At 48.4% G+C, this 26,370-nt stretch overlaps 3 protein-coding genes and 1 long non-coding RNA gene across 23 annotated transcripts in view; 2 read left to right on the top strand and 2 right to left on the bottom strand.

Moving 5' to 3' along the window:
• Positions 1 to 371: 371 nt before the first annotated feature.
• On the bottom strand, positions 372 to 19,113 carry LOC122388135 (ribonuclease Oy-like). Of its 12 annotated transcripts, none has more exons than XM_043378953.1 (7): positions 19,108 to 19,113; positions 6,036 to 6,126; positions 5,698 to 5,865; positions 3,535 to 3,676; positions 2,948 to 3,175; positions 2,308 to 2,549; positions 372 to 1,306 (listed from the first exon to the last, which is right to left on the bottom strand). In XM_043378953.1, the coding sequence occupies exons 2-7, from the start codon at positions 6,089 to 6,091 to the stop codon at positions 1,210 to 1,212; spliced, it is 933 nt and encodes a 310-aa protein (XP_043234888.1). In that variant the 5' UTR covers positions 6,092 to 6,126; positions 19,108 to 19,113; the 3' UTR covers positions 372 to 1,209. The 12 variants fall into 12 exon arrangements, with proteins under 12 accessions (XP_043234888.1, XP_043234877.1, XP_043234882.1 ...); XM_043378942.1 differs by lacking the exon at positions 19,108 to 19,113 and adding an exon at positions 14,625 to 14,670; XM_043378947.1 differs by lacking the exon at positions 19,108 to 19,113 and adding an exon at positions 7,971 to 8,022.
• On the top strand, positions 15,265 to 16,164 carry LOC122388136. The gene is made up of 2 exons (XR_006257739.1): positions 15,265 to 15,551; positions 15,796 to 16,164. It is a non-coding gene; the product is annotated as an uncharacterized LOC122388136 (long non-coding RNA).
• LOC122388133 (zinc finger protein 277-like) lies at positions 18,275 to 23,768 on the top strand. 5 transcript variants are annotated; one of them, XM_043378939.1, is made up of 2 exons: positions 18,275 to 18,371; positions 20,843 to 23,252. In XM_043378939.1, the coding sequence occupies exon 2, from the start codon at positions 20,867 to 20,869 to the stop codon at positions 22,190 to 22,192; it is 1,326 nt and encodes a 441-aa protein (XP_043234874.1). In that variant the 5' UTR covers positions 18,275 to 18,371; positions 20,843 to 20,866; the 3' UTR covers positions 22,193 to 23,252. The 5 variants fall into 5 exon arrangements, with proteins under 5 accessions (XP_043234874.1, XP_043234870.1, XP_043234872.1 ...); XM_043378935.1 differs by lacking the exon at positions 18,275 to 18,371 and adding an exon at positions 18,661 to 19,402 and having other exon boundaries at positions 20,843 to 23,768; XM_043378937.1 differs by lacking the exon at positions 18,275 to 18,371 and adding an exon at positions 18,946 to 19,001.
• Positions 23,709 to 26,370, bottom strand: part of LOC122388132 — a 215,896-nt gene continuing 213,234 nt past the window's right edge. For all 5 annotated transcript variants that reach the window (XM_043378929.1, XM_043378932.1, XM_043378928.1 and 2 more), the window contains 3 exons: positions 25,154 to 26,230; positions 24,754 to 24,869; positions 23,709 to 24,523 (listed from right to left, as the gene is read on the bottom strand). In XM_043378929.1, coding sequence (XP_043234864.1) covers positions 24,422 to 24,523; positions 24,754 to 24,869; positions 25,154 to 26,230 — 1,295 coding nt within the window. In that variant the 3' untranslated portion in view covers positions 23,709 to 24,421. The remainder of the gene's footprint in view (positions 24,524 to 24,753; positions 24,870 to 25,153; positions 26,231 to 26,370) is intronic.

Raw genomic sequence — 26,370 nt, 5'->3', positions numbered from 1 at the left:
CTCACAAATTTATAATAAAATCGCTGATGGTAAGGTGCAAAACAGCCGATTTTTGTTCGATTTGACGTGGAATGCCCCAGGCGCGTAATCTGCTCATGTAAGACTTCACCCGAGTTAAACGCTAAATAATCAGCGTCAGCGTCAGCGTCTCTCTCTCTCTCTCTCTCTCTCTCTCTCTCTCTCTCTCTCTCTCTCTCTCTCTCTCTCTCTCTCTCTCTCTCTCTCTCTCTCTCTCTCTCTCTCTCTCTCTCTCTCTCTCTCTCTCTCTCTCTCTCTCTCTCTCTCTCTCTCTCTCTCTCTCTCTCTCTCTCTCTCTCTCTCTCTCTCTCTCTCTCTCTCTCTCTCAATCCTCTACCCAAAAATAAACCTACTATTGCTATACCCCTTTATTGTCATGTCTTTAAGTACAAGTGACACCCGGCACGCCCTCTATCACAGCTCCAGTCACTGAGCAGATCGGACCGACGTTATACACATGCTGAGCGATGCAGCGACCCAACATAGCACGAACAGGGTCTTGTCCGTAGGGTTAATGCCAAGATCAACGGGTATCGTAAGTTCGGAGGCGAAAGTCACTCTACAGGCGTCAGTACATCAGCATAGGCAGTGAGGCACCCTTGTCACGGGATAAGTCGGATACGACTTGAACAGTTGGTGGGTAAATGTGGTCCATTTGGCAACAAAGGTAAAACAACTCTGAACTCGCCATTCCAAATACTTCAAGCCAAGCATCGTGTCACAATATTGTGGCCAAAACTTGACGATGGTTAAGAAAACGGGGAATGATTTTTCATTGAAACCATCACACCCAAAAATGAGAAAACAATGGCCATTGTTTCTAGCAAATGAGATAAGCCCACACAAACGAAGTAACGCACTTTTTCCGTCGATTTGGCTTATGTCACGGTGGGTCACACAATGAAAACAAACCATTAACTTAGATAAGAACACCTTGTCGTTTACAAAACACGTCACCTAAACTGAAAAGACTAACCAATACCGATTAGCAATGACTTCAAATAAGTAACACCCAAAAAGAACCGGAGAACAGCCTCCGAGTTCATCAAATACGGTAACTTGCCATCTAGCGCCAGTTACGTAGCGAGAAGCTTTTATAGATGGCGCCAAACCCCAGAGGTCACCACACACTGAAGCTAAACGGAATACGCATTACGCACGCAAGCTGTAGCAGCCCCACAGGCCGGGGTATCAGTACGGCCGGCCCGACATACGATACCAGCTGTACCAGCGGCTGGTCCGAGGAACCACCTCGTTCTTGGACAGCTCGATCGTGAATATCTCCACCCTGGAATGGTGGAGGCCGGCGCCGGTTAGAGCTTACGATCTACTGCGGCGGTAGAGCGGTGGCTGTTTACTGTTTGGCCTTGAGGAAAGCACAGCTTACAATATCCCTGCAACTGGAAGACTTGCTGGACAAGCCAACAGCACTGCAATCCACAAAACTTTGCCAATGAAGGGTCCAGAAGATGAATGTTAACCGTCAACTCCGACCAATTTGCTACGCAGACTGCCTCAATCCATTGCAAACAATGGATCAGATCGCACTAGCTAGCAACCAGGAACTTCGTCAATATCAACAACAAATCCTGCGCATTCCCAGTTGAAGCATCTGCATCATCACTGAAAGCCCACACATGTATACATCAGCCAGAAGCCTTGAGCGCTGGTTAGTATAAAGGAAGCACAAACTCAAGCGGAAGACATTCGGAAGTCTATAATACTTCGGAAGAATTGTATGGCATCCGATGCACTGAAACCATCACTCAGGCAGGACTACCAATCCATTGTGCGGTTAGAAAGAGTTCCGCTACTGCACAGCCTAAACACTAACGGCGCCATCTTCCCTCACATTCCCTGAGCAAACCCGGTTAGTAAGAGTGTTTAGCAAACGTGCCGCTGACAAGCGTTTATCCCTCCACAGGAGCGTGAGTTGTGGGGTTAGTGCGTCAAAGCAGGGATGTCGCTCTAGAACCATCGTTGGAATGTCGATACCGACGCTGGTCGCAGAAATGAAAGTTTGGTTTGAATGGTTTTGGCCCGATGGTTTGAACAGACGACATATTCAAGGTAAAGGATAGGCTCGATAGGCAACCGAGTTAGTAAAGTCCACTCTCCAGGTTAGTAAATCCATTGGTTAGTAGCTTTTTCTGTGCGAACCAGGCAGGCCAGCAAGTAAGTCCGTTGGCCAGGCAGTCCGCGCAGAGTAGAACAGCCGGTTTAGTCAGCAGACGAGCCCGGCAGATCCAGTCCGGGTGTGGGCATGCCTGTGTACAGACCGAGACTCACAGTTCCTCCTTGGCCGGAGTCTTTCCAGGCACTGTCTCCTGCTCCTGTTCTGTACCAGACTCCTGCTTCTCTGCCTGTTCGGGCTTCAGCACAGGGACCGGAGTGGGGATAATGGGAGGGTAAAGAATACCCTCCGCCGGACAGCCCGTGCTGATCGGCTCACTCTTGTTGTGGCAGTCGGTGGGCACAAACGATTTGTCCAGACAGAGTTTGATCTGGGTCAGGTACCACAGCTTGGTCTCCTGTGGGCGACACGGGTAGGCGGGGTCAGACATGGGACGTCAGTGAAATGAATGACGTGGTTATTAGTAGTCGCTTGGGACAGCCAAACAGTTTGTTTTGTCAGATACACGCACCACAATTTGACACGTTTAACGTGAGCATAAGTTTGTACTACGTTCATAAATTTTACAGTACAATCGCTGTATGCATGCTGTTGAATATTCGTGTCAGGGTTGCTTCATCCGTACAGTAATACGCTATAATTGGCAACAATCCCGACGTTAATTTTGGCTCTTGTTTCCGTTCTACCACTCACAACATCGAGCCGAATAAAACAAGACCGACGAGCCCGACAAACCCTTCCCTCTCACACTTTCACTCCTCCCGCCCCCCCCCCCCCCAGTATTCCTCCACCTACCCGGTCCAATTCACAGTCAACAATCATCTTCGTGCTGAAGTGAGCCGTCAGAGCGTCGCGGATCTGCGCCCACTGGAACCTGTCCGCCCCGGGCCGGACTCCAGCAGTCTCCAGGACGGACAGGGGCTGGTAGGTGGCCGACCAGTGCAGACCCAGCGCGAAGTAGTCGTGCTCGTCGCCGATAGAGGGCAGCTCGGCAGCGCACGTGCCGTGCTTCAGCCACTCGTGCTGTCAGTACGGAAATAGGGTAGGTAGTTGTTATTCTTTTCAGGCCATGATAACCGAACGTTAAGATCAACTGCTTGGCGAAAGGATAGAGATTATGGATAATCCATGTGTCATGAATCCCAAGAGACAGGGAGTTGCGAAAAGGTTGCGTAGATGACAATCACTTTTGATTTTACGATATATTATTGGCTCATGGCCGATGTTACCTACAACAAATATCGTGAGTAAGAACGATTATGCTCGCTACAAGATGACAAAGCATAATCTGCATCCCGAAACTGGCGGCTGCAAGGACCGTGCCTTCCTAGCGATCGAACCCAAATGACGGCGATTTTACCCAGATGACGATCGATCCGCACCTTCCACAGCGAGTAGACCGACTTTCCGGCATAGATGTTGGGCCACCTCATCAGCAGGCTGGGCTCGATCTGTCGCAGCTTCTCCAGGTCAAATGGCAGCTTCTGGCAGTTGTGCGGACCCTTTGTCCCGGCCTTGGTGGGCCTGGATGGATAGCAGTGAGGGTAAAAATGTAAATCGTTTAGTTTTGCTGCATATTGCATTGCCAATAACAACTCAACAACATACTAAAATTTACTGGAAGAAAGTATGGATTACTGAACTTGTTACCCAGTAAACATGCCGACGTCGGCCCGACGTCGGCCGACGTCGGGGTGACGTCGGCAACTCGGCATCGGCATGCCGACGTCGGCCCGACGTCGGTCCAACCTCGGGACGACGTCGGCTGGATGTCGGATATGCCCGCATGTTCCGACGTCCAGCCGAGGTCCAGCCGACGTCGGGCCGACGTCGGACCGAGATCAATTGCTGAGGTCCAGCCGACGTCGGGCCGACGTCGGGGCGACGTCGGACCGACATCGGCCGCTGTTTTGACCGTTAAAATAATATAAAATAAATGTTTTATGTTTCATAAAGAGCTTCTGTATTCAAAATATCCTCAGAAAACTCAAATCTTCCTCCACGCCGCAACCCCCTGATCCGGACTGGACGGGAAACTTTATCCCATTCCCATTTGGGATTGCCCGTAAGCCGAGCTCGCCCGTAGCCGGGTGCGGTGAGTGCTTGGGGGCTGCTCGGCCTATCCTTTGGTCAGGCTCAGCCCCGGCAACTCACCAGGGCCGGGCCCAGTTCATATAGAAAGGCCAGTCGGCAAGTGTCACTTTGCCAAAGTGCCACTTATCAAAGGGACACTGTAAGCCGGAACTGTATTTCCACTGCCGCGGTCGGCACCTGCACACCGAACGACGCGCAAACCCGACCCTCCCCTCCGCCTGACCCCCACTGCCCGGCGGCCGCTGCAGATGGCCTTTGCCGCTGCCGGCCGCCGGCACATCCGAACTTTGACCCGCCTGCGCGCGCGCCAACATGAGCGAGCCGGCGAAACAGATCAGCGCTGCCAGTACACAGTACAGTCTGTCTTAAAAGTACCGCGCAAAGTGGCGGTGGATCCATCGAGCCTGACTGAGGAAGGGCCTGCTAAATTTGGGTCACCGAAGCAATGGACATCCTCGTCCATTCCCCAGCTCTTCAAATTAAAGCAGACCTTTCTCGGTCAGGCTTGATGGATCCACCGCCACTTTGCGCGGTACTTTTAAGACAGACTGTACAACACAGTACAGACACTTTGGGAAACGTTGGTGCAGGTGTGTAAGAGTGGCTATATGAATCCATTGTGGGGTCGCCCTTTCCAATAAGTGTCACGTAGCAGCAATGGGACCAGGGACTCTGTATGAACTGGACCCAGGGTGCTCGCCAAGAAGACCAATGTCTCCATCCTATGATCCTTCCGGGTCTGAAATGGTCTTGTCAGACCGAAAGGGCATAAGATAACAAAACAAACCAAATTAGTTAGCTGGCTGCGTGGTGTAGTGGTTAGCGCACTAATCTCGAGTTCGAATGACACGGGGTTCGAATCCCATCGCCGGATGATGCTTTTGGCGTGTTGTCCCAGTAAACATGCCGACGTCGGCGACTGGGGGGCTCGAATCCCGCCGCCGGTTGATATTTTTGGCGCGTTGTCCCAATAAACATGCCGACGTCGGCCCCGTCGGTCCTACGACAAACGATCTCGTCAACCTCGGCAAACGATCTCGGCCCGACGTCGGCTCGACGTCGGCTGGACTTCGGCTCGACGTCGGCTGGACTTCGGCTGGACGTCGGAACATGCGGGCATATCCGACGTCCAGCCGATGTCGGGCCGAGGTTGAACCGACGTTGGGCCGACGTCGGGCCGAGCCTCGGCCCGACGTCGGGCCGACGTCGGCATGTTTACTGGGTATGTAACAATCAGCTATGATTATGATTTCTTTATTGGACAAAAATGTTTGCCCTTAATTTTAACTTTTGAATGGACTTTCATTCATGATGCTCTGCCCTGAAATAAAGCTTTCTTATCAAAAATTGAAGGAATGCAGCTTATAGGGAATGTGCTATGTGTGTGTCCCATTGCTGTGACTGCATGTCACATCATGACCATTTCTCAATGCCCATCCATCCAAACTCACCACACCCCATGCACTGTCCATGAGGTGACATTGCTGAAGATCTCACAGGCACGCTGGCTGTTCTCCCCTTTGTAGGCAATGCAGGCTGACTGCGGCCACTCCTGGGTGAAAATGAGGTAGTCCCAGTTGCTGGGTGGTGGTTCCACCTCAGCTTGAACTCCCCAGAAGCTGGAGGAAGAGGGGAAACATCATGCATGAGCCATAAGCTGACAGTCAAAGAAAACATCCTGATGAGCAAAAGGGGACACCACACAAGATTTCCAGATTAATCAGCTTTAAGCATAGAACATCTTCTTCAGAATAACTGAGCTTTGCTCCAAAACTTTGGCAATGCTTACCATATTATGGCATGAAGGAAAATGAATGTGTGCCATGCTGAGACAAGTGAAACCATAACCAGGCTGGGCCTTCTCACAGAGTTGCTAATACCTGGAAAAGGAGGAAAACAATAATTGCATATGGTTCATGGTTTAGTGTTAATGTTTTGACTCACAACTTCACTTGTCTTATTTAAGGCCATGAGTCATTTTCAGTTACCATTATTTCTTTCCAAACTGTTAACAAAATGAACCATAACGGTGGCGGTCACAGGCACAAGCCGTCACAGCTCCGACCATCATATCCCATGGGCATATGGGGCATATCATCCCCAATGGGCATATTTTATTAAATCATTTCAATTTGAAGAAATAAAATTGTAGGCTGGCACCGAATGTCAAAATTATCCACAATGGATCAGAATCACCCATGACCCAAGTTGAAGTGCAAATAGCTGACAAAGCACAACAAAACTGATAAAAAATAAATTTGATTATAATTTTACTAATGAAAGCAGTAAGTAACAAAAAGACAGTTATCGGGGTTACATGAGCACAGTAAATACGTATTTAGCCGCTAATTCGAATTAGGAACGCATTACCGACTCATGTAGCCACCTGCTAGTACGAATCGGCGATCCGATCCGCGGTTACATGAGCAAAGCAAATACGTATCACGATCGGATTCACCGCTAATGCGAATCAGGAGCGTACTACCGACTCATGTATCCACCTGCTAATACGAATCGGCGGTCCAAACAAAATCCGCTGAGAAAGAGGCTTAGAAGCGAATAGGACCAAGATACGTATTACAGGAACTATTTCTTTCCAAAAAGAAACATTAAAATGCAAAATAATAGGTATTTTTTTCATTTGCTTCTTTTGAAATAATAATTAAAAAAATATATCGGTATTTTGTCAATAAATATAGTGAAAACCAAAAAGAAAATATCAAAGTACTTTCAGTTGAAACATTTTTCTGACAGCACTACAGACGAATCAAGAGAGGCAAGTGCCCAATGAGTCAAAGCAAGACAACTTTATGTTCAACTTTTTTTTGTTAAGTTAATTGAGGATGTTCTGAGCAGATTAAATGCAAAAAAGACATGAGATATTAAATTTTTAATTCAGTCACCTCTTTTGCTACGGAAGTGCGCCACATTTGTATGCTATTCCGTTTGTAATGCGCATCGGGCCGAGAGCCAAACTAGACCCGTTTGACGTCACTGATACGAATTTGCTCTTGTAGTCGGTGCACTGAATGCGTTCTTGGGGAGCTGATGCGAATTAGCGATAGTGCGTATTTGGAACGGATCGCTCATGTAACCGAAACGTCCGAGGCACACGATTCGGGCCGTATTTCACAAGAACTATTCTTTGCTGACTGGAAGCGTCAAAATGCAAAATACTAAGCATTTTTTTTTATTGGCTGCCTCGTAGAAAATAACAAAAAAAATGTTGGTATTTTGGTTTAGTCTTTGCATGTGAAATAAAATGAATGAAATATTTTGATAGATAATTTTTTCTGACCACCCTGCTGTCGCTGCATGGCGAATCAGTGCCCATTGACTTAAAACAAGAAAACTTTGTTTTCATTTTTTGATTTCATGTTAATTTTAAATGTTTTTGAGCCTATCAAATGATATAATTATTTAAAATTTAGCTCAGTCGTCCCGGTAAATGCCGCAACTGCGCCATGACTGTACGCTAATCCTATTCCGTTTGTGATGCGAATTACCGGCCGTCGAGGAGTCAGCCCGGGTGAGCCAAACAAGATCCGTTTGACGTAGATAAAACGAATTAGTCTCATGTAACCGGTGCCGTAGATCCGTTTGTGGGGAGCTGATGCGCATTAGCGTAGTGCGTATTTGGAACGGATCGCTCATGTAACCCCGGTAAGTAGTGTCAGGTACACCAGCTCATGTTATCAAAAACATATCAAATGCTATTCGACACTTTCTTCGTTCAGGGAAGTTTGTTGATGTTTTGCGTGTACAAAATTTCTTGTAAGTCTATTGACGTCAGAGAGCTACCATGCCCTGTTCAAGTGCTCTGCGGCCGCCGCGGCTCCCGCGGCCGGGAGGCGGAGCCTAATTTCGGTTAGGTTGAACACCCTCGCGGCTGCGGCCGCTGCGGCGGGTGAGACTAAATGCTTACTTCGAAATCTAAGCTGTGTTGCGGCATTGGCGTTATGTGCGGCGTGTATGCCGCATGATTAGTAAGCGGCGACCACTAAATTAAAGACTTAAACGCTCCAACCTGTTTTCAATGAATAGGTGCCAATCGCTCTCGTCATAAGATATTTAGATTTAAATAACTAAGTTATCTGCATCATCATTTTGAACCAAATTAATGCTTTCAACTTAGTACTCACTCATTCCTTCCTTCGTTGGCTCCAAACAGTCTTTCGATTGTCTGGAAATCGTATGCCAAATCCCACACCTGTAGGTATACGACTGGTGCATATAAAGGCCGATGTAAGAATTTCAATAGGCTCTCGCATGCGATTTCCTGGCTACCCAAAAAGTCTGTTTCAGTCATGCTATCAAAACATGGTATGTCAGCCCTGTCACCAGCTTATGACTGCTCTGCTTGTAGTGCCCCTGACCGTCACCGACTCCCTTCCCACCTTAAAAGCCTAGTTTCCCTCCATCATTTCTACTAGATTTAGGTGATGCTCCGACAAATTCACAAACAAGACCGAACTTGTTCGGAGTTCGGACTGTGAGTTAACCCTCGCCCTTTAGGGGGGGGGGGGGGGGTCGAACGGACTCCCCTCGGTTTTTCGCGAATAACTCGCGTAAAAAGCGGCCGGTCACGACGTAACTTTTAGTACCCTCGCGTTGATCAATTTTACACCTATCCTGAAAATTTCATGACCCTGACGCAAATAACCTTTGACCTGTGACCTACTTTTCGGGACCATGTTTGGCCGGAACCTCGATTCAGCGTATGTCGGCTCGCATTAGCAGCGCGTTTGCAGTCTTTTCGTAGTTTCAAGCGTTCAAACATGTGATATGATGTTGCCCCCATGCATTAGGGTGGGTGTCAAGGTCACCTGAAGGTCAGGTCAGGTCATTGACCTTTGGTGACCTCGGTTCACTTTTTCGAGTTTGACATGTTTCTAGGCCAGTTTTACGAGCTGAATTCGAATTTAGCAACCACATGAACGTTTACAAAGTAGTTTTGGTGCCTTCGTAACATGTTACGAGGCTGTCAGAGGCGGTTGACACCTACTACAAATACCCGGCAGGACCTCTACTGGTTGACCTGACCTGGCCTGACCCGACCTGGCCTAAATGAATGAAGACATCATCTGTGATCAAAACTAGCATGATATTCGTGATCAGCACCCTGAAAAACCTCATAGCAGCCACACTACGACGTTCTAACAGGTCCCAATTTTCCCGCCTTTTGGGTCATTGACCTGACCTGGAAGGTCAACCGATGACCTAGGACCTTAAAATTGGGTATCATCGGCTTCCTCTTGTCACGGGCAACACGCTCGTTTTTTTCCGCGAAGCTCTAGCTTGATCAGGAGCGAAACGGCAAGGGGTTATACCTTATACGTTCGCCGCTGGAAAAACACCAATACGGGCGAGGGTCACGTTGACAGTATTGATTTGGTTCAAAACGATGATGTAGATAAGTTAGTTATTTAGATCTAAATATCCTATGACGAGAGCGATGGACATTTTTGGTATGCAGTGTTATCCATTGAAAACAGGTCAAAGCTATTAAGTTTTTAATTTAGTGGTCGCCGCTTACTAATCATGCGGCATACACGCCGCACATAACCGCCAATGCCGCAACACAGCTTAGATTTCAAAGTAAGCATTTAGTCTCACCCGCTGCGGCCGGCGACGAGAATGGCACGGTTGTTTTGAAACGAGATGCTGATCAAAATTTTGTGTGTAATGGCTTTATAATGGCTTTATTGCTTCAATTACTACCCTTTTGAAGCAAGTATTCCTTAACAACATGATAAAATCAACCGAAACAAAGAGCGAAATCCGCAATGTTTTGTCTCACGCGCGCAGCTTATGTCGAAGTTTCCCTGCCATTGACCTCTATAGTAACCTAGACGGCCAACTCCCGCGCCGCAATCGTTCCCGTATGGGGGCGCAGTGGCGCCACCTGCAAGTGGTCAGAAGTTCCCGGCCCCTGTAGACGGTCTATGTTAAGTGGGTAACTTTTGAAGCGGATTTTTATGAAAGATACAGCCTGCGGATAGCTGAAAAGGATTGCTATGTAACTGAACATGCTTTCTTAAGGTGTGCTGTGCTCGATTGCTAACAGGATGGCTCGAGCCGTGCAATAAAGTGCATTGTTTCAAGTGACCCGGACGCGCTGGCGGTACAAAGCATACCGAAACGTGGAGAGCTTACCTGCCGTAGGTAAGGCCATGCATGACCAGGAACGTACCCACTTCCTACTCAGGTGGCAAAAGATGACCATTCCAGATCGATGGTGATCTATATAAGCCAGGGGTCGGCAACCTACCGCCCGCGGGCCGGATCCGGCCCGCAACCATTTGACGTCCGGCTCGCGTCTGGTAACAGCAACTAACATTGCGTTCCGGCCCGCGGTACCTTCATAAATCGATTTTGTTTTCCGTACACCAGTCTATTAATTACGCTGTCAGGGGCGCCGCCACGGATTTTTGACTGGGGGGGACGGACTGACCGACTGAAAACCCAAAAGTAGGCATTCTTACCGTAGCTTTTTCGGTCCGATGCATTCAAAGTTAAAAGCAAATATACCACTTTTAACATTGGGTTTTGAACTGAAGTAACAGTTTTGTAGCCTAAGCTGAGACGAGAACAAATCAGGAGCTTTTATGGCTCAACGATCACCCTAGCCAAAGATATCGGTATCGATTTTAGGTTTGAATACTGAAGTCATTCCCATAATTACACTTTGTCATTCCCTTACCGAGGAATCCATTCCCTTACGGAAAAATGCCAGCCAATCAGCATTCAGCTGGTTTGAACTACGTAATCTGATTGGTCAACGCGTAATTAGCTTCCGCTGCAATATAGGTAAGGCCTCTACGAAAGACGGAAATTGGTTCCTATGTAAAAATAAATAAAAAATCATTTTGCAAATATTCGTTATGTTATTTCCTGACCATATTAAGCATAAAAAACTCATAAACCTGTGGCAAAACAACTGGTTTGAGGAAAGAAGTTTAGGCATTTCCTTTAAGTAATGGCTGTGAGTGTAGACCGAATTCCCACCGAGTACCTACCTATATACAGATACACATCTGATGTCCGATTCAATTTTGACATGGCAAAGCCTCTAGTGCCTCATCATCAGGGTATAATTGCTGATGTATGCCACTAATCTGATCGGTAATGCATATTGCATAGGTAATGCATATTGCATACCCGCGTGGGGGAGGAGGCGTTGTATAGTTACAATCTATCCGTCTGGCTTGTGCACGAATCGGCGCGAAGCGCCGCGAAAATTGGCAAAAAAAAAACATTAGGCAAAACTGCTCTCAAATACGAATTTTGCAGCCCGTTTAATAAGCTTGATACCAGAGAACCTTAGGTCAGGTCACCAAGTCAAGTAGTCAAGTCGCCTCAAAGTTTTGTGGTCCTGTCAACGGTATAGCTTATTTCTTAGAAGCTGAAAATTTAGTGTAGTTAGTGTGACTGCAGAACTGTGGGGTCGGAGCCGGAATCAGTCGGAGTTGACAGTTTTGGCCAGAGTCGGAGTTGAAGTCTTCGAAATTGTTCAGATTTTGACTCCGAGGTCGGATTGGTTTAAAGTCATGCTCTTGGCTGGTTAGACGAAACATATTATGCCCGTTTTCGGCCAGTCGTGTTATACGACACACGTTGATCACGATATCAAAAATCGGCAGTTCCGCGATGACAGGTCGGATACTGAGCTGGAGATTTTGTTGGCCGAGGTGGCAAGGGGTCAGACCAATGCATGTAGGCCCATACCCCACATGCTGAGTATCTAAACCTCCTGGACCCTCTCAGATTCGGCACCGTTCCATCTCTTCCATCCTCAGGACAGTCAAATCCTTCTCCTCCACGCCGCGATCCCCTGCTCCGGGCTGGACGGGCAACTCTATCCCATGCGGGAATGACTCCACTGGAGCTAGAGTCCGTTGCCGGGTACAGTGAGTGCCAGTGGGCTGGGCTGCCTGTTCAATTGGTCGAGTTCAGCCCAAGTGGCTCACTGGGGTGGGTGCCCCGACCAATGTCTCCCACTAATTCTTTCATCCTTCCGGCTCTGAAATGGTCTCATTGAACCGAAGGGCCTCATCAAATTTCGAGTAAGAAAACAACCAGTAAAACGCCTTTTGGGGCGACCAACGGAGCGAGCGAGGGGGTGGGTCTTGCACGTACGAAATTGCGAGGGGGTACCTCCAACCAACTTGTGCACTGCACCCTACTAACCGGTTTCTAACGATGTGCCAAATTTGAGCGCAATCGGCCTAGCCGTTCTCGAGATCTGTAAGCGGCACCCTGCACGTGCGCACGTGCAAAATGGGTCCCAACTGACTTTTGCACGGTACCCTTATAACCGGTCCCTAACCATGTGTCAACTTTCAGCACAATCGGTTCAGCCGTTCTCGAGATCTGGAATCGACCCCTGCACGTGCGCACGTGCAGCAGTACCCCAACTGTGGCACATGGTCATGGATATGCATTGCCTGGTGGGTGCCTACCTATACCTACATGCCAACTTTCAGCGCAATCGGCCCAGTATGTTACCGAGATACCTATTGCAATTGTTACAAAACTGACACCTCTTCGTTTTTCACGTGGCGGGTGCATAATGGGTCACCCACATGCATCGATAATAGTTCAATACTTGTTAGAAGGAATGAAGCTACCCTACAAAAATTACCGCATGTAAATCAGTCAAGTGGTTTCTGAGACATAAGTCTCGCAAAAGTGTGACCACGGCCCGTTCATACTCAGAAATTTCCCGAAAGACTACGCTCGCTTCGCTCGCTCCGTAATGAGTTTGGGGGGGGGACGTCCCCCCTCCATTCTGAGAGTGGGGGGGACGCGTCCCCCCCGTCCCCCCCGGTGGCGGCGCCCATGTACGCTGTCATATTTCTCCAATATTGCGTACCTATGACTGTAGCAAATTGCAAGCTCCGGCCCGCCGGCTGCTTCTGAATCGCTTAAATCTGGCCCGCACCCCAAAAAGGTTGCCGACCCCCGATATAAGCACTGGCATATTATCAGGGATGGAATTGCAAGTGGACGAGAGGCAGCCGATTATACCTGATTTTAAGGTCCTAGGTCATTGGGTTACCTTCCAAGTCAGGTCAATGACCCAAAAGTCGGGAAAATCGGGACCTGTTAGAACGTCGTAAAGTGTGGCTGCTAGGGGTTTATCGGGGGGCTGATCACGAAAATCATGTTAGTTTTGACTACAGATGATGTCTTGATGCATTTATAAGGCCAGGTTGGGTCAGGTCAGGTCAGGTCAGGTCAACCAGTAGGGGTCCTGCCGGGTAGGTATTCGTAGTAGGTGTCAACCACCTCTAACAGCTTCGTCACATGTTACGAAGGCACCAAAACTTTTTCGTTAATGTTCAAATGGTTGCTAAATTCGAAGTTAGCTCCAAAAACAAGCCTACAAACATGTAAAACTCGAAAAAGTGAACCGAGGTCATCAAAGGTCGATGACCTGACATGACCTTACCTTCAAGTGACCTTGACACCCACCCTAATGCACGGGAGCAACATCATATCACATGTTTAAACGCTTGAAATCACGAAAAGACTGCTAACGCGCGGTTAATGCCAGCCATGTGCCGAATTGCGATTCCGGCCAAACATGGTCTTGAAAAGTAGGTCACAGGTCAAAGGTCATTTGGGTCAGGGTCATGAAACTTTCAGGGCAGGTGTATAATTGATTATCGCGAGGGTACTGAAAGTTTCGTCGCGATCGGCCGCTTTTTACGAGAGTTATTCGCGAAAACTGAGGTGGGGTCCGTTCGACCCCACCTATGCGGGCGAGGGTTAACCCTCGCCCGAATAGGGCGGGGGTCGAACGGACCCCTCCCCCTTCGTTTGCTAATTGATCATCTTTTGCCACCTGAGTAGGAAGCGGGTACGTTCTTCGTCCCGTATGGCCTTACCTACGGCAGGTAGGCACGATCCACGTTTCGGTATGCTTTGTACCGCCAGCGCGTCCGGGTCATTTGAAACAATGCACTTTATTGCACGGCCCGAGCCATCCTGTTCGCAATCGAGCACATCACACCTTGAGAAAGCATGTTCAGTTACATAGCAATCCTTTTCAGCTATCCGCAGGCTGTATCTTTCTTAAAAATCAGCTTCAAAAGTTACCCACTTCACATAGACCGTCTATAGGGGCCGGGAACTTCTGACCACTTGCAGGTGGCGCCACTGCGCCCCCATGCGGGAACGATTCCGTGCCGGCCGCGGCGCGGCAGTCGCCCGTCTAGGTTACTATAGAGGTCAATTACCGGGGTTACATGAGCGATCCGTTCCAAATACGCACTACGCTAATGCGCATCAGCTCCCCACAAACGGATCTACGGCACCGGTTACATGAGACTAATTCGTTTTATCTACGTCAAACGGATCTTGTTTGGCTCACCCGGGCTGACTCCTCGACGGCCGGTAATTCGCATCACAAACGGAATAGGATTAGCGTACAGTCATGGCGCAGTTGCGGCATTTACCGGGACGACTGAGCTAAATTTTAAATACTTATATCATTTGATAGGCTCAAAAACATTTAAAATTAACATGAAATCAAAAAATGAAAACAAAGTTCTCTTGTTTTAAGTCAGTGGGCACTGATTCGCCATGCAGCGACAGCAGGGTGGTCAGAAAAAATTATCTTTCAAAATATTTCATTCATTTTATTTCACATGCAAAGACTAAACCAAAATACCAACATTTTTTTGCTATTTTCTACGAAGCAGCCAATAAAAAAAATTGTTAAGTATTTTGCATTTTGACGCTTCCAGTCAAGCTTCCAGTCAGCAAAGAATAGTTCTTGTGAAATACGGCCCGAATCGTGTGCCTCGGACGTTTCGGTTACATGAGCGATCCGTTCCAAATACGCACTACGCTAATTCGCATCAGCTCCCCAAGAACGCATTCAGTGCACCGACTACATGAGCAAATTCGTATCAGTGACGTCAAACGGATCTAGTTTGGCTCTCGGCCCGATGCGCATTACAGCATATTTACGTCTGGACAACGAGTTGCGGGGAAAAGTGCTGATTTTGTCGCAGTTTTAGGAGTCGGTGATTAGGCTGGTTTTTTGGGTTACTTTTTCGCTCCGATTCCTGTATTTCATAGTGTTTGGCTTTTGAATATTTTAGTTCTTTCAGAGAAATATTACTTGCCTTACAGATTTTGTAAAAATGTTTCAATTTTTATAAGCCGAACGTTAGAGTCCTAAAACAATACATCAGTACTACTATTATTGTAAACAAACAAACGGAGCACCACTTGGCTCTGTTCCAAGGCCTTTTTCGAGTTCATCTGGAGGTTTTCGTACTCGTGTACTCGTGTACGTTTTGTTGGATGTCTTAAATCTCTTGTGATTGACTTATAGCATATTAAAGAAGCATGTTGACTGAAAACAATCCCAAGTATCCAGGAGGAGGCTAAGAGAGGTCCTGATCGTCCTGAGCAAGATCAAGTTGAAGTTATGAAATGTTGGTTGATAAACGCAGGTTGATCTGGCTCACTTATCAGCAATAAAAGTAAAATTAAAAGAGCTTATTGGCTAAAAACAAGCCATATTATTGCAGGAGATCAATACTGAAGAGTACGCCGAGCAGTATCAAGCCAGAAAATGTTTGCTGATGATGATTGCATATTGTCTATTGATGTATTGGGATGAATAATTAATTATAACTTATAACAGCAAGATTATAACTATGAAGCGCTGACTATGAAGTGAAAAAATCTAGAATGAGTGAACTCAGGCAGCTTTACTTTGCTATGCAGATGGTAATGTGCATTACTCAAGTGTCTGGCAAATGAAACTTTGCATTTCTTGAAAAAGGATTTCAGTAAAATTGTGAATGTGACAAGCCATGCAACGATATGATCATATAATACGTGTTAATAGTCATTCGTGACAATGATCTTTGGTCCAATATACAATAGCAAAGCTCTCAGCGCTTCTTTCTGTGGATGGCCAGAAGTGTGACTCAGGATTTAGAAGTATTAGTCTTCTTCACAGGGATGTTATAAAATGTACTGGAGGGTTATCTTCCAGCAAGGAACTTTATTTTGAGTTGGTATGAGATGTAGGCACAAGAACTTAGGTGCTTAGTGCCTATAGTTAGTAGTTGTGTAGGTTTAGTTTGGTCAGGTTAGATTAGGTTATGCTAGTTTTTAGTTAATTTGCCAGGTGTCCATAAAAAATGTGACCAGGGCGGTGTTTCACGGGATGCTGCTACCACGCTGCTATCCAATTGCACGAACTGACGTCACACTTGTGGTAGTGTTGGAGCAATGGGCCTGTTGATGTTTCCATGGAAACCCAATTTGACACGTGTATAAGCAGCGTGCTGCTATCACTGGTGAAACAGGGCCCTGACTAACCTAACCTAACCTCAATCATCACACATATTTGCAATCTACTCATAGCAGAAGCACCCAGTTATATGATAGATACTCACCATGACTCAATCTTACCTGCTAACAACTTAAAAACAGCTCGCGTCAAGCCGTTGCCAAGTTAGCTCACCTTTGCCAAGCCGCATCCATGGAAACAGCCAAATGAGGAACTGGCTCATTGGGTGGCTGGTGTCAGTCTGTGCATTGAAAGTGTTTCTTCTCTGAAGCTGCTCTGCACTGCTGTATTGCCATGTTAGATGCTCAGAAAATGTGGGAAATGATAATTGAGATACTTTAGTGCTTTGTTCATGCTCCAGACATCAACAAGTACAAATTCTGCAGGGTACACCTATGAGCTAGGTGAGTATTTTATGTGAATGTGATGTTTGACTGTAGTAAATACACAAACAAACACAGGGTCACAGTTATATTCAATCTCCACATAAACACAACAAAAACGCCCAAAGCCTCACTCCGCGAGCACACCACAAATAACGCAAGCCTTTGCAGGCACCAAAATGCTTTGATTTACAGGATAGGTATACTTTTTATATCCTTTATCCTCTGGGATCTTGCTGCCAAGTTGAAGTAAGATGACTGAACTTCAGTATTTATCAACCTTTTCTTCTTATAGCCACTGCTATACGAGAATGACTAAATGCTTGGTTTGATTGATTAACTGCCTTGAAAATTTAATGATCGATCTTCAATTCTCAATGAAGGCACAAATAAAATAGTTTCCTCTCCTCTTGGAATACACAAAACAAAATATTTAATAACTTCTTAGTGGATGGACGAGAGCCTGATGCATGTTCGCTTCATATTTTGTAACAAAAGCGCAAAAACTGCAATATAACAGCACTATATGTTTCTGGACAAAATGCAGCGGCAGTAAAACCTTCCCTGATGGCATTCATTCTTAGCCAAATGTAATGACAAAAATATTTTGTAGTAACTATTAAATTCCGGCTAAAAACAGTGCACGGTTTGAAAAAGAATCATTCCAATGACGGTCCATTCTTGCGGTCCAGAAATCGCCACTATTTCCGGCCTCTCCAACGCAACTCGTTGTCCAGACGTAAATATGCCGCATTACAAACGGAATAGCATACAAATGTGGCGCACTTCCGTAGCAATAGAGGTGACTAAATTAAAAATTCATTATCTTATGTCTTTTTTGCATTTAATCTGCTCAAAACATTCTCAATTAACTTAACAAAAAAAAGTTAAACATAAAGTTGTCTTGCTTTGACTCATTGGGCAATTGCCTCTCTTGATTCGTCTGTAGTGCTGTCAGAAAAATGTTTCAACTGAAATTATGTGGATATTTACTATTTGGTTTTCACTATATTTATTGTTGAAAACTTGGCAAAATACCGACATATTTTTCAAAATATTATTTTAAAAGAAGAAAATGAAAAAAATACCTATTATTTTGCATTTTAATGTTTCTTTTTGCGAAGAAATAGTTCCTGTAATACGTATCTTGGTCCTATTCGCTTCTAAGCCTCTTTCTCAGCGGATTTTGTTCGGACCGCCGATTCGTAGGGCTGTTCGGCTGCGCAGCAAAAATGAAATATGCTGCAGCACGCATGCGCAGTGAGGACTTCGTCGCCTGTTAGTCCCGCCCACACCACTGCGTCACCGCCTGTGTGACGTCACCTACTGAAGCATGCTTCGTTTTCCTGCAGCACGGAATTTGGTGCTGCAGGAGGCGAAAGTGGCGCGGATTAAAGTTTACCGTCCAATATTTCTTATTGTAAGTGGTTTGTATGCTGTTTTTTGGGTATCATTATCACTCTTTTCGGTGGCACATTGCTAATAACCACATTTGAACGCAAATTAATCGTTATTTGAGCGACAATCACCAGTCCACCCGCGCAACGGTTCGCCGCGTTTGAAATAGGCTGCGGCGACGCTCGGCCGCGGCGTGCCGGCGGAGAGTGGGCGGAGCCAGGCGGTTGACGTCACCCAAGTATGACGCACGCAGCACAGATCTATGCTGCAGGGACCCGAACAGCCCTCGTATTAGCAGGTGGATACATGAGTCGGTAGTACGCTCCTGATTCGCATTAGCGGTGAATCCGATCGTGATACGTATTTGCTTTGCTCATGTAACCGCGGATCGGATCGCCGATTCGTACTAGCAGGTGGCTACATGAGTCGGTAATGCGTTCCTAATTCGAATTAGCGGCTAAATACGTATTTACTGTGCTCATGTAACCCCGATAAATGTTCCCTGCGGTCGCTCCCGAGCGACCGCGGGAGCCGCAGGAAGAGCTACGCATTACCCAGAATGCTGCTCTCGCCTGATTGGCCGCCAGCTAAGCTCCGCCTTTTTGGCCGCGGAAGCCGCGGCGGCCGCAGACACTTGAACAGGGCCATATGAGTATGTTTTGAATTGGAACACTTTTGATCGAAAGCATATCAGTGAATCATTATTCTGACCATTCTGACAGTGAAATAATTCAGTACTCTTTGTGTTTATTTCATACCAAAAATATGCGATAGCAAAGCGATTAACAATATTATAAACAAGGTATATAAAAACACTATTATAAATTTAAATTCAAGGTAGAGCTATATGAAGCGGATGAGATACTTGCACTGCTGCCATATATTACGTCAACATACTAGTTGACCACGTGCGTTCGAGTAGGAAAGTGTGTTGTCTCTCTTGATTAATTCGTATTTATTATTTGCCATTACGTACACATACCTGCCACGTTGTGTTCTTCCATCAAGACATAGTTGCCACGGAATTTGTGCTGATAGTCTTGTTCACAATAGGTAGGTAAAATAGAATAGTTATACTGGGTACCTATGGGTGACATCTTTTCTCTGCACTATATAGAAACCAAACTGGTGTGATTCCTCCATTCTGTCATTTCCATCCTCAGGATACTGAAATCCTCCTCCATGTCGCATCCCCCACTCTTGGCTGGACAGGCACCTCTATCTCATGCGGGCTGCTCCCTTGGAGCAGCACCGCTACTCCAACTCCTGAAGGAGTGCATCCCGTAGATGGGTGCAGATAGGTAGTGCTTGGGGGGGGGGGCTGGTCGGCCTGCCCATTCGGATGAGCTCAGCCCCGGCTACTCTCTAGGGTGTCTGCTCAGACCAATGTCTCCCCCTAATTCCTATCATCCTTCTGGCTCTGAAATGGCCTTGTCAGACAGAAAGGGCCTAACCCAACAAAGCAATAAAACAAAACTGGTGTAATTGGCTAGTGTTCCAGGTACATACTTTGGTCAGTTTTCTACTCTCATGAGTTTCACTGAAGACAAGACGGGTGATGCCTACTAAGTCTAACACTAAATTGCCCATGCAATCAGAATCACCTGAAGCATGAATAATTGATGCCTGACAAGGCACCTGATGCAGATTATATGATCATCATACCTTGCCATTATTTTTCATACCATTACAAATGACATACCGGTATATGCAACCAGCCCCAGGTGTCCTAAGAATGAATAAGTGAAGACTGAAGATGCTGAGAAGATGCTTTGTGTTTCCTACTGTTTGTCCGTTTTTCATCAGTAGCTCTTTCCCAATGGTTGAGATTGCTTTCAATAGAAGTTACACATAGTTTTCCTTTTTAGCATGCTATTTCTGCCATAAGGACTAAGGTCCAGTGCCCCAAAATTTGTTAACCTATTTGAGTGGGAAACTACATCCAAAAAATCAAAATAATTTTAACCTTACCTCAAAATTTTTAAAGATAAATTGTTCACCCCGATTTTACAGTGAAAAGAGATTTGTGTGGATGGTCTTTTTACATTACATATTTGGCCACACTGGTATCAAATATAATGCTATTGATGTTTCTACTCTTGATTGATTGATCTTTTTCTACTTTTTCAGTCTTTCTGACTGGTGATTTTCCACTCTCATCCCCCTTTTTGGAGAGGAGTTTCCCCTCTGACACTGAAGCGTATTTATTAAATACCATTTTGGGACACTGCTAAGGTTACTTTTTATCTCCTTGTTTACTTGGGTTTCACAGCATTTACGCCACTTTAGAGATAAGCTGATGCATTGACAGCATTGTTTGACCAAGATTATTTGTAAAAGATGAAGAAATAATCATTTGCCATCTCAGGTGCAGTGAAAAAAATCATGGTCAAATGCAGTCTTATTATTACCAATGTGTAGGCTATTTCATCCAAGGACTGTCTTTGGATTCCGATATTCTCTTGGTAATCATGCAAACTTGTTTATTTCCAGTTGGCTGAGTAGCAGTTAATCACCATGTCGTCTGAGCCTGACACCATTGAAAGGCTGGTGGACCAGCGGTTCGACTCTGGCCCCTCTCTGTCGTTCCCCTGCGGCGACCCGGACCCGGGGGCTGAGGGGGACGCATCTGCTGACCAGTCGGCGCCGCTGCCGTGTCTGTGCTGCTCCGCCGAGTTCCCGTCCTCTGACCGGGACGCGCTCTCCGCCCACCTGCTGTCCGAGCACTGTCTGGTGGTGGCCGACCTGGCCCTGGTGGCCGACCTCGACCAGTACTGCCGGTACTGGGCGCCGCGGCTGCGTGCCGACGGCGGCCTCCGGCAGTACTGCTTCACCGTGCTCACCAACACGGGTCCCAGCGACGCGGCGCCCTCCGAGGAGTACTTCCTGCTGTCGCCTAAGCTTGACGAGGACCGGCTGCTGCGCGAGCGGCTGCAGCGCGCCCGCCTGGAGCGCGTCCTGGCCCGGCAGCAGCGCGAGCGTACGATGACGTTCAGTCGCGGCTGTCTGTTCTGTCGGCTGCAGTACTCCGGCAGGCTGGCCGGCTTCTTCGACCACCTGGCCGAGGCGCACAACTTCAGCGTCGGCCGGCCAGACAACATCGTCTTCGGACCCGAGTTCATCGACGCCATCGAGGCCAAACTGGAGGCGCTGCGGTGCCTCTTCTGTGACGGTGTCTTCCCCGACCGCGCCACGCTCAAAGAGCACATGCGCAAGAAGCAGCACAAGAAGATCAACCCGGCGCACACGGCGTTCGACAAGTTCTACGTCATAAACTACCTGGAGTTCGGCAAGGGCTGGCAGGAGATTCAGCAGGAGCGTGATGAGGGTCCTCCGACCGGTTTCGACGAGCCGGGCTCTGACGACGACTGGTCAGATTGGACGGAGGCCCCCTCCTCCGGCGCCGTCTGTCTCTTCTGTGACTTCTCCACAATTGACGTGGACGCACTCTCCGCACACATGCGTGCCGAGCACCAGTTCGATTTCCCCGAACTTAAGTCGCGCCTGCGACTCTCTTTCTACCAGCAGGTGAAGCTTGTCAACTACATTCGTCGGCAGATGGTAGAGCGCGCATGTCTCTTCTGTCAGGAGACACTCCCTACTCGTGCGACCCTTCTAGAGCACCTCCGCGCCGCCGACCACCTGCGGGTACCCGAACCTTCAATCTGGGATCAGCCACAGTACTTTTTCCCCACGTACGAGAACGACTCACTGCTGTACGCCCTGGAGGAAGCGGAGGGCGCAGACGATGATGTGCCCGTGTTCCCTGAGGACGCAGTCGATGTTCGGCAGTCGGTACTGGCAGACAGCGCTGTCAGACAGGAGCTCGGAGGTCACGCGTGACGCGGTGTGACGCTTAGTGCTAAATCGTGACGGCTTGTGGCGCCTCTGTGACGATGGCGTGGAGGGTATACACGGTGCAATCAACGAAGTGACTTGATATAGGCGAACTGTGAAACTTGATGAAATGTGTCTGTAGCAGAGAAACGAAGTTTGCGTTGCGATCAGCAGTCGACACGCACTAAAACCTCAGACGGATAACCGTGGTGAGTGCATATTGTGATGAGCCTGGGTGCTTTGGGCGGGAAGGACGCGTTTCAAGTATTTCCACCTCCAAATAAGTCTGCCGTTCTTGTGCTATTGGGAGCTGATGCAACCTAGCACAGCCTCTCTTGCCATCCCTGTGTGAAAATGTCAAACAGCAGCATAGCATTTCAACGAAGTCTGTCCAACAGACCAATACTTATTATTGCACAGGTGTATGCGTTGGCGTCCAGTAATAGAGAGGTAGCACTCCAAATTTGAAGCATTGAAATACTGAAAAGGGTTATTCGGAGGCATCAGTATCGATGCCCTGCTGGCTTTCGAAGGACTCATGTTATGTGTGCGGTTTTATGCCGATGATTAGCGATGTTCTGTTTTGACTGTATCTGCAGTGGTTTGGTTGACTTACCTTCCGTGTTCCACTTCCACGCGACACGATGTGCAGCCAAATGATAGACCGCAACACTGCTTCAACATTTACGCACTCCGGTTTTATACAAAATTTGTGCAGCTCGACCGGGTTGGGCCGGTGCGCAGTCTGTGCGCATGTTTTTGTGAATTTGCTTAAGTGCTTTGCAAACCGGTTTTGAGTTGAAAGATTGTCCCAAACCTGCGGCTGACCGCACAATCGAACGATAAAGGCTATATCGCATGCCCCAATATTTTGCGGTATTTTGCGGTAAATGTCATTCTCTATTCTGTCTGGGCTCGCATTCGGTCTCGAATCACTAATGTATTATATCAGATATGGACGTTTTTTCACTAGCAAAAGCTTCCAACTGTTTTGTGTATATTTATACCCTGGCTAGATGTAAAGGAAAATATATGTGCTGACGGAATTCATTGTTAAAGAAAAAAATCTGGTATGAAAGGCCGAGGGATTATATTCGCGACATTGTATCGCAATGGCAATGATAAAACCGTACAGTCAGTCTTAAAAGTACCGCGCAACAGTGCGGGGGATCCGTCAAGCCCGACCGTGGAAGGACCGTGGAATTTGAGTCACCGAAGCAATTGATATCCTCGTCCATTCCCCAGGTCAATTGATTCGGTGACTTTTAAACTATAGCAGGCCCTTCCTCGGTCAGGCTTGGTGGATCCGCCGGTACTTTGTGCGGTAGTTGCGGTACTTTTAAGACTGGCTGTACTAGGCACTCACTTTAAAAATAAACAATCTGGTCATCCATCCGACATATACCCCGAGTCAGAAACCCACCCAAGTCATCATTTAAACGCGCTTGGTGTCCTTTTGCTGATCGCGTGCTACACTTCACATTTCCTCTCCTCTGACTCGTAACCTCGCCAAATATCTGTGTAACGGGTAATAAGCATTGTTTATTCGATCCAGATTATGTACAAAATAGAAAATTATAAATACTACATCGGCGCGTTCGCACTGCACATATATCGCCAAGCCTCGCGGTCGCCCTACCGACCGACCCATCAGAATACACCAGCCTCGAACTCAGCAACTAAACGGAACGAATGGAACGGCGCGCGCGACTGGAGGGGGCACGGGGTCCGCCGCTGCGGCGGGCACCCTGGGGGCGTCTGTGACACCCTCGGTGACTACTGTATAACGAGATCACTGCCAGAGTTCAACGCTGTACACATCGGCGCGGCCACCGCGCGGCAACGGTACAGCTATCACGTCCGCTTCACAGAGTCGCCGGCCGGCGCGCGGCGACCGAGACTCGTTCTGGGCTGAGCCAGTGAATCACTTAGTCACTAAGTCAATGAGTCATTCAGTCAATGAGCCGGTAAGACTCACAGCGGCTCAGTCATTGAGACTGAACCAGCCGCTGAGTCAGTGCGCTGCTCAGTCACTAAGTTGTGTCAGTCACCTGATTCACTGACTCACAGCAAGTCGTACGGCTGCTCAGTCATTGAGTCGTGAGTCACTGAGTCTACGAGTCGTACATAAGTCACTGAGTCGCTCCTCGTCCCTCACGACCCTCTGAGACCGCCCTCGCGGCCATCTGTCGCGGTCGGGCGGCGCACAGTGAGATTACTGAGACTCCGCGACCATCACACTGGCGGGCCCCGAGGCGGCAACTTGCTCGATTTGCGGTGCCAGAGTCGCGAGAACACTGGAATACCACCGGAGGCCCACGTCTTCTTGGCAGCCGCCTGACGGTGGAAGAGAGGGGTTAGGTCAGGACATCGTAAGCGTGCGGGCAGTTATTAGTAAACGTGCGACGCATAAACACCTATTGATTTAAACTGCGATGAAAAAGAGGATGACGACACAACAACGTTGTAGAATTGAGCTGTGTCGTTAGCTACGCTTGACCAAAGAATGAATGTATTACTCCTCCTACCCCACTCCGGCTGTGCCATCACCGTTACTAAGCACTGACCTTTGCGGTGATTTCTGCCCGGAGGCTATCACTGGGGTCACCGACCCTGGCCAGCCGGCCCTGCGGGTGGCGGCTCTCAGAGTCCCGACGGGAACTGGCCTTGTGCGCCGGCGAGCCTGCAAACATATTGACAGGTCAGAACACCAGTAGTTAGGAGGACTAGTATGAATGAGATCTGTGAGCTTGCAAAATGTTGGCTTGAAGGCCGAACAGATACATTATGTGAAATTTGATGCTAAATAAATAGACCAAGCAAAATATCAGTCCAAAGAGAGTAAGACCAATTCCTGAATTGGAATATAACGTTGTAAAACCAATATTCATATATGAGTGATTTTGAGATGCATCTCACAGCAACCTCCATTGTTCAACAGCCCCAGCGCTCAGTTCCCACACTGACCTGCCTGCACCTGGCCGTTTTTCCTGTTGAGTCGCGGCTCCTCCTCCGACTCCTGACTGGACTCGAGACTCGAACACTCGCTGGGTGGCAGCGCGCTCTCGTAGCCGGCGCTCTCCGCCGCCTTCCGCTTCTTCTGCGACTTCCTCAGACCGATGCCGGAGTCGTTGCCGCTGTCATAGCCACTGGAGACGTTCGGCAGGAAGGCCGGCAGCGTGGTGTCGCAGCTGAAGTTGTACTTCTCGCGGTGCCCAGCGCCGCCGCGCTGCTGCCAGTCGGGGGTTTTCTCGTCCGCTCGCCGCGCTGTACGGTCCGGTTTGCCGGAGATCAGCGAGGGCACGCGGTCGGACCGACCTCGCGCCGCCTCGGTGCCTGATGAGACCGACTCACTGCGCGGCTTCCGATCACGCTCTTTGGTCTTCTTGCGGTCTTCGGCGGCCTTCTTGTCAGTCTTCTTGTCCTTCTTGAGACCGCGCTCTGGGTAGCGTGGTGAGCAGATGGAGCCACACACCTCAGCGCTCACGTAGCGGCCTTTGGCCAGTTTGGAGGGACTGCGCGAGGCGCTGCGGCCCCGGCCGAACAGCCGTCCCAGGCGACTGCCCTTGGGTTTGACCATCGCCGGCTGCTCCGTCGCCGCGCTGGCACGCCGCTCCTCCGTCCCTCCCGTCTGAGGAGCGAGGGGCGGCTCGGCCGAGCCCCTCTCACTGCTGCGCTCCGGGAGGACCTCTGGCACGGTCCTCGGCGGCGCCCTACCGCCACTACCCGCTTCCTCATCCGACCCAGAGGCTCCGTTCCCCGGCAGTCGCTCGTCGAGCCGGTCGGGCGCCGCCGACGGCGGCTGTAGCGGAGAGGTGCCGGTCGCGGGGGCCGGCGCCGGTGGAGGGGGCTCGTCGTCCAGCACCAGGCTGTCGTGTTTGGAGAGGTTCGGGTTGGACGCTCCGTCCGGGTGACGCAGTGAAGATAGGTTGGAGAAGGTCGGCAGGTAGGGTGTGATGTCGCTCTGGATCTCGAAGTCGTCACCGATCTGGTCGAGCTCCTCGTTCTGTTTCTGTCGACAGCTATCACAGATGTACTCCTCGCCTGTGGGTGGAGGAGGGAACATCCGGTCAGTGAATGAAGAAAGGGTACAAGGAAATGCTGAATCTGACAGCATGCTCTCATTCCAAAGCGAATAAAGTGTGATAGGCTAAGTTACTGACAGAGCTTAATGCTCAATAGAC

Source organism: Amphibalanus amphitrite, unplaced genomic scaffold, assembly GCF_019059575.1.
Source record: "Amphibalanus amphitrite isolate SeventyFive unplaced genomic scaffold, NRLGWU_Aamphi_draft 000310F_arrow, whole genome shotgun sequence".
Lineage (NCBI taxonomy): Eukaryota > Metazoa > Arthropoda > Thecostraca > Balanomorpha > Balanidae > Amphibalanus > Amphibalanus amphitrite.
Note: the sequence above shows the minus strand (reverse complement) of the source record. Positions and strands in the feature narration are given on the sequence as shown.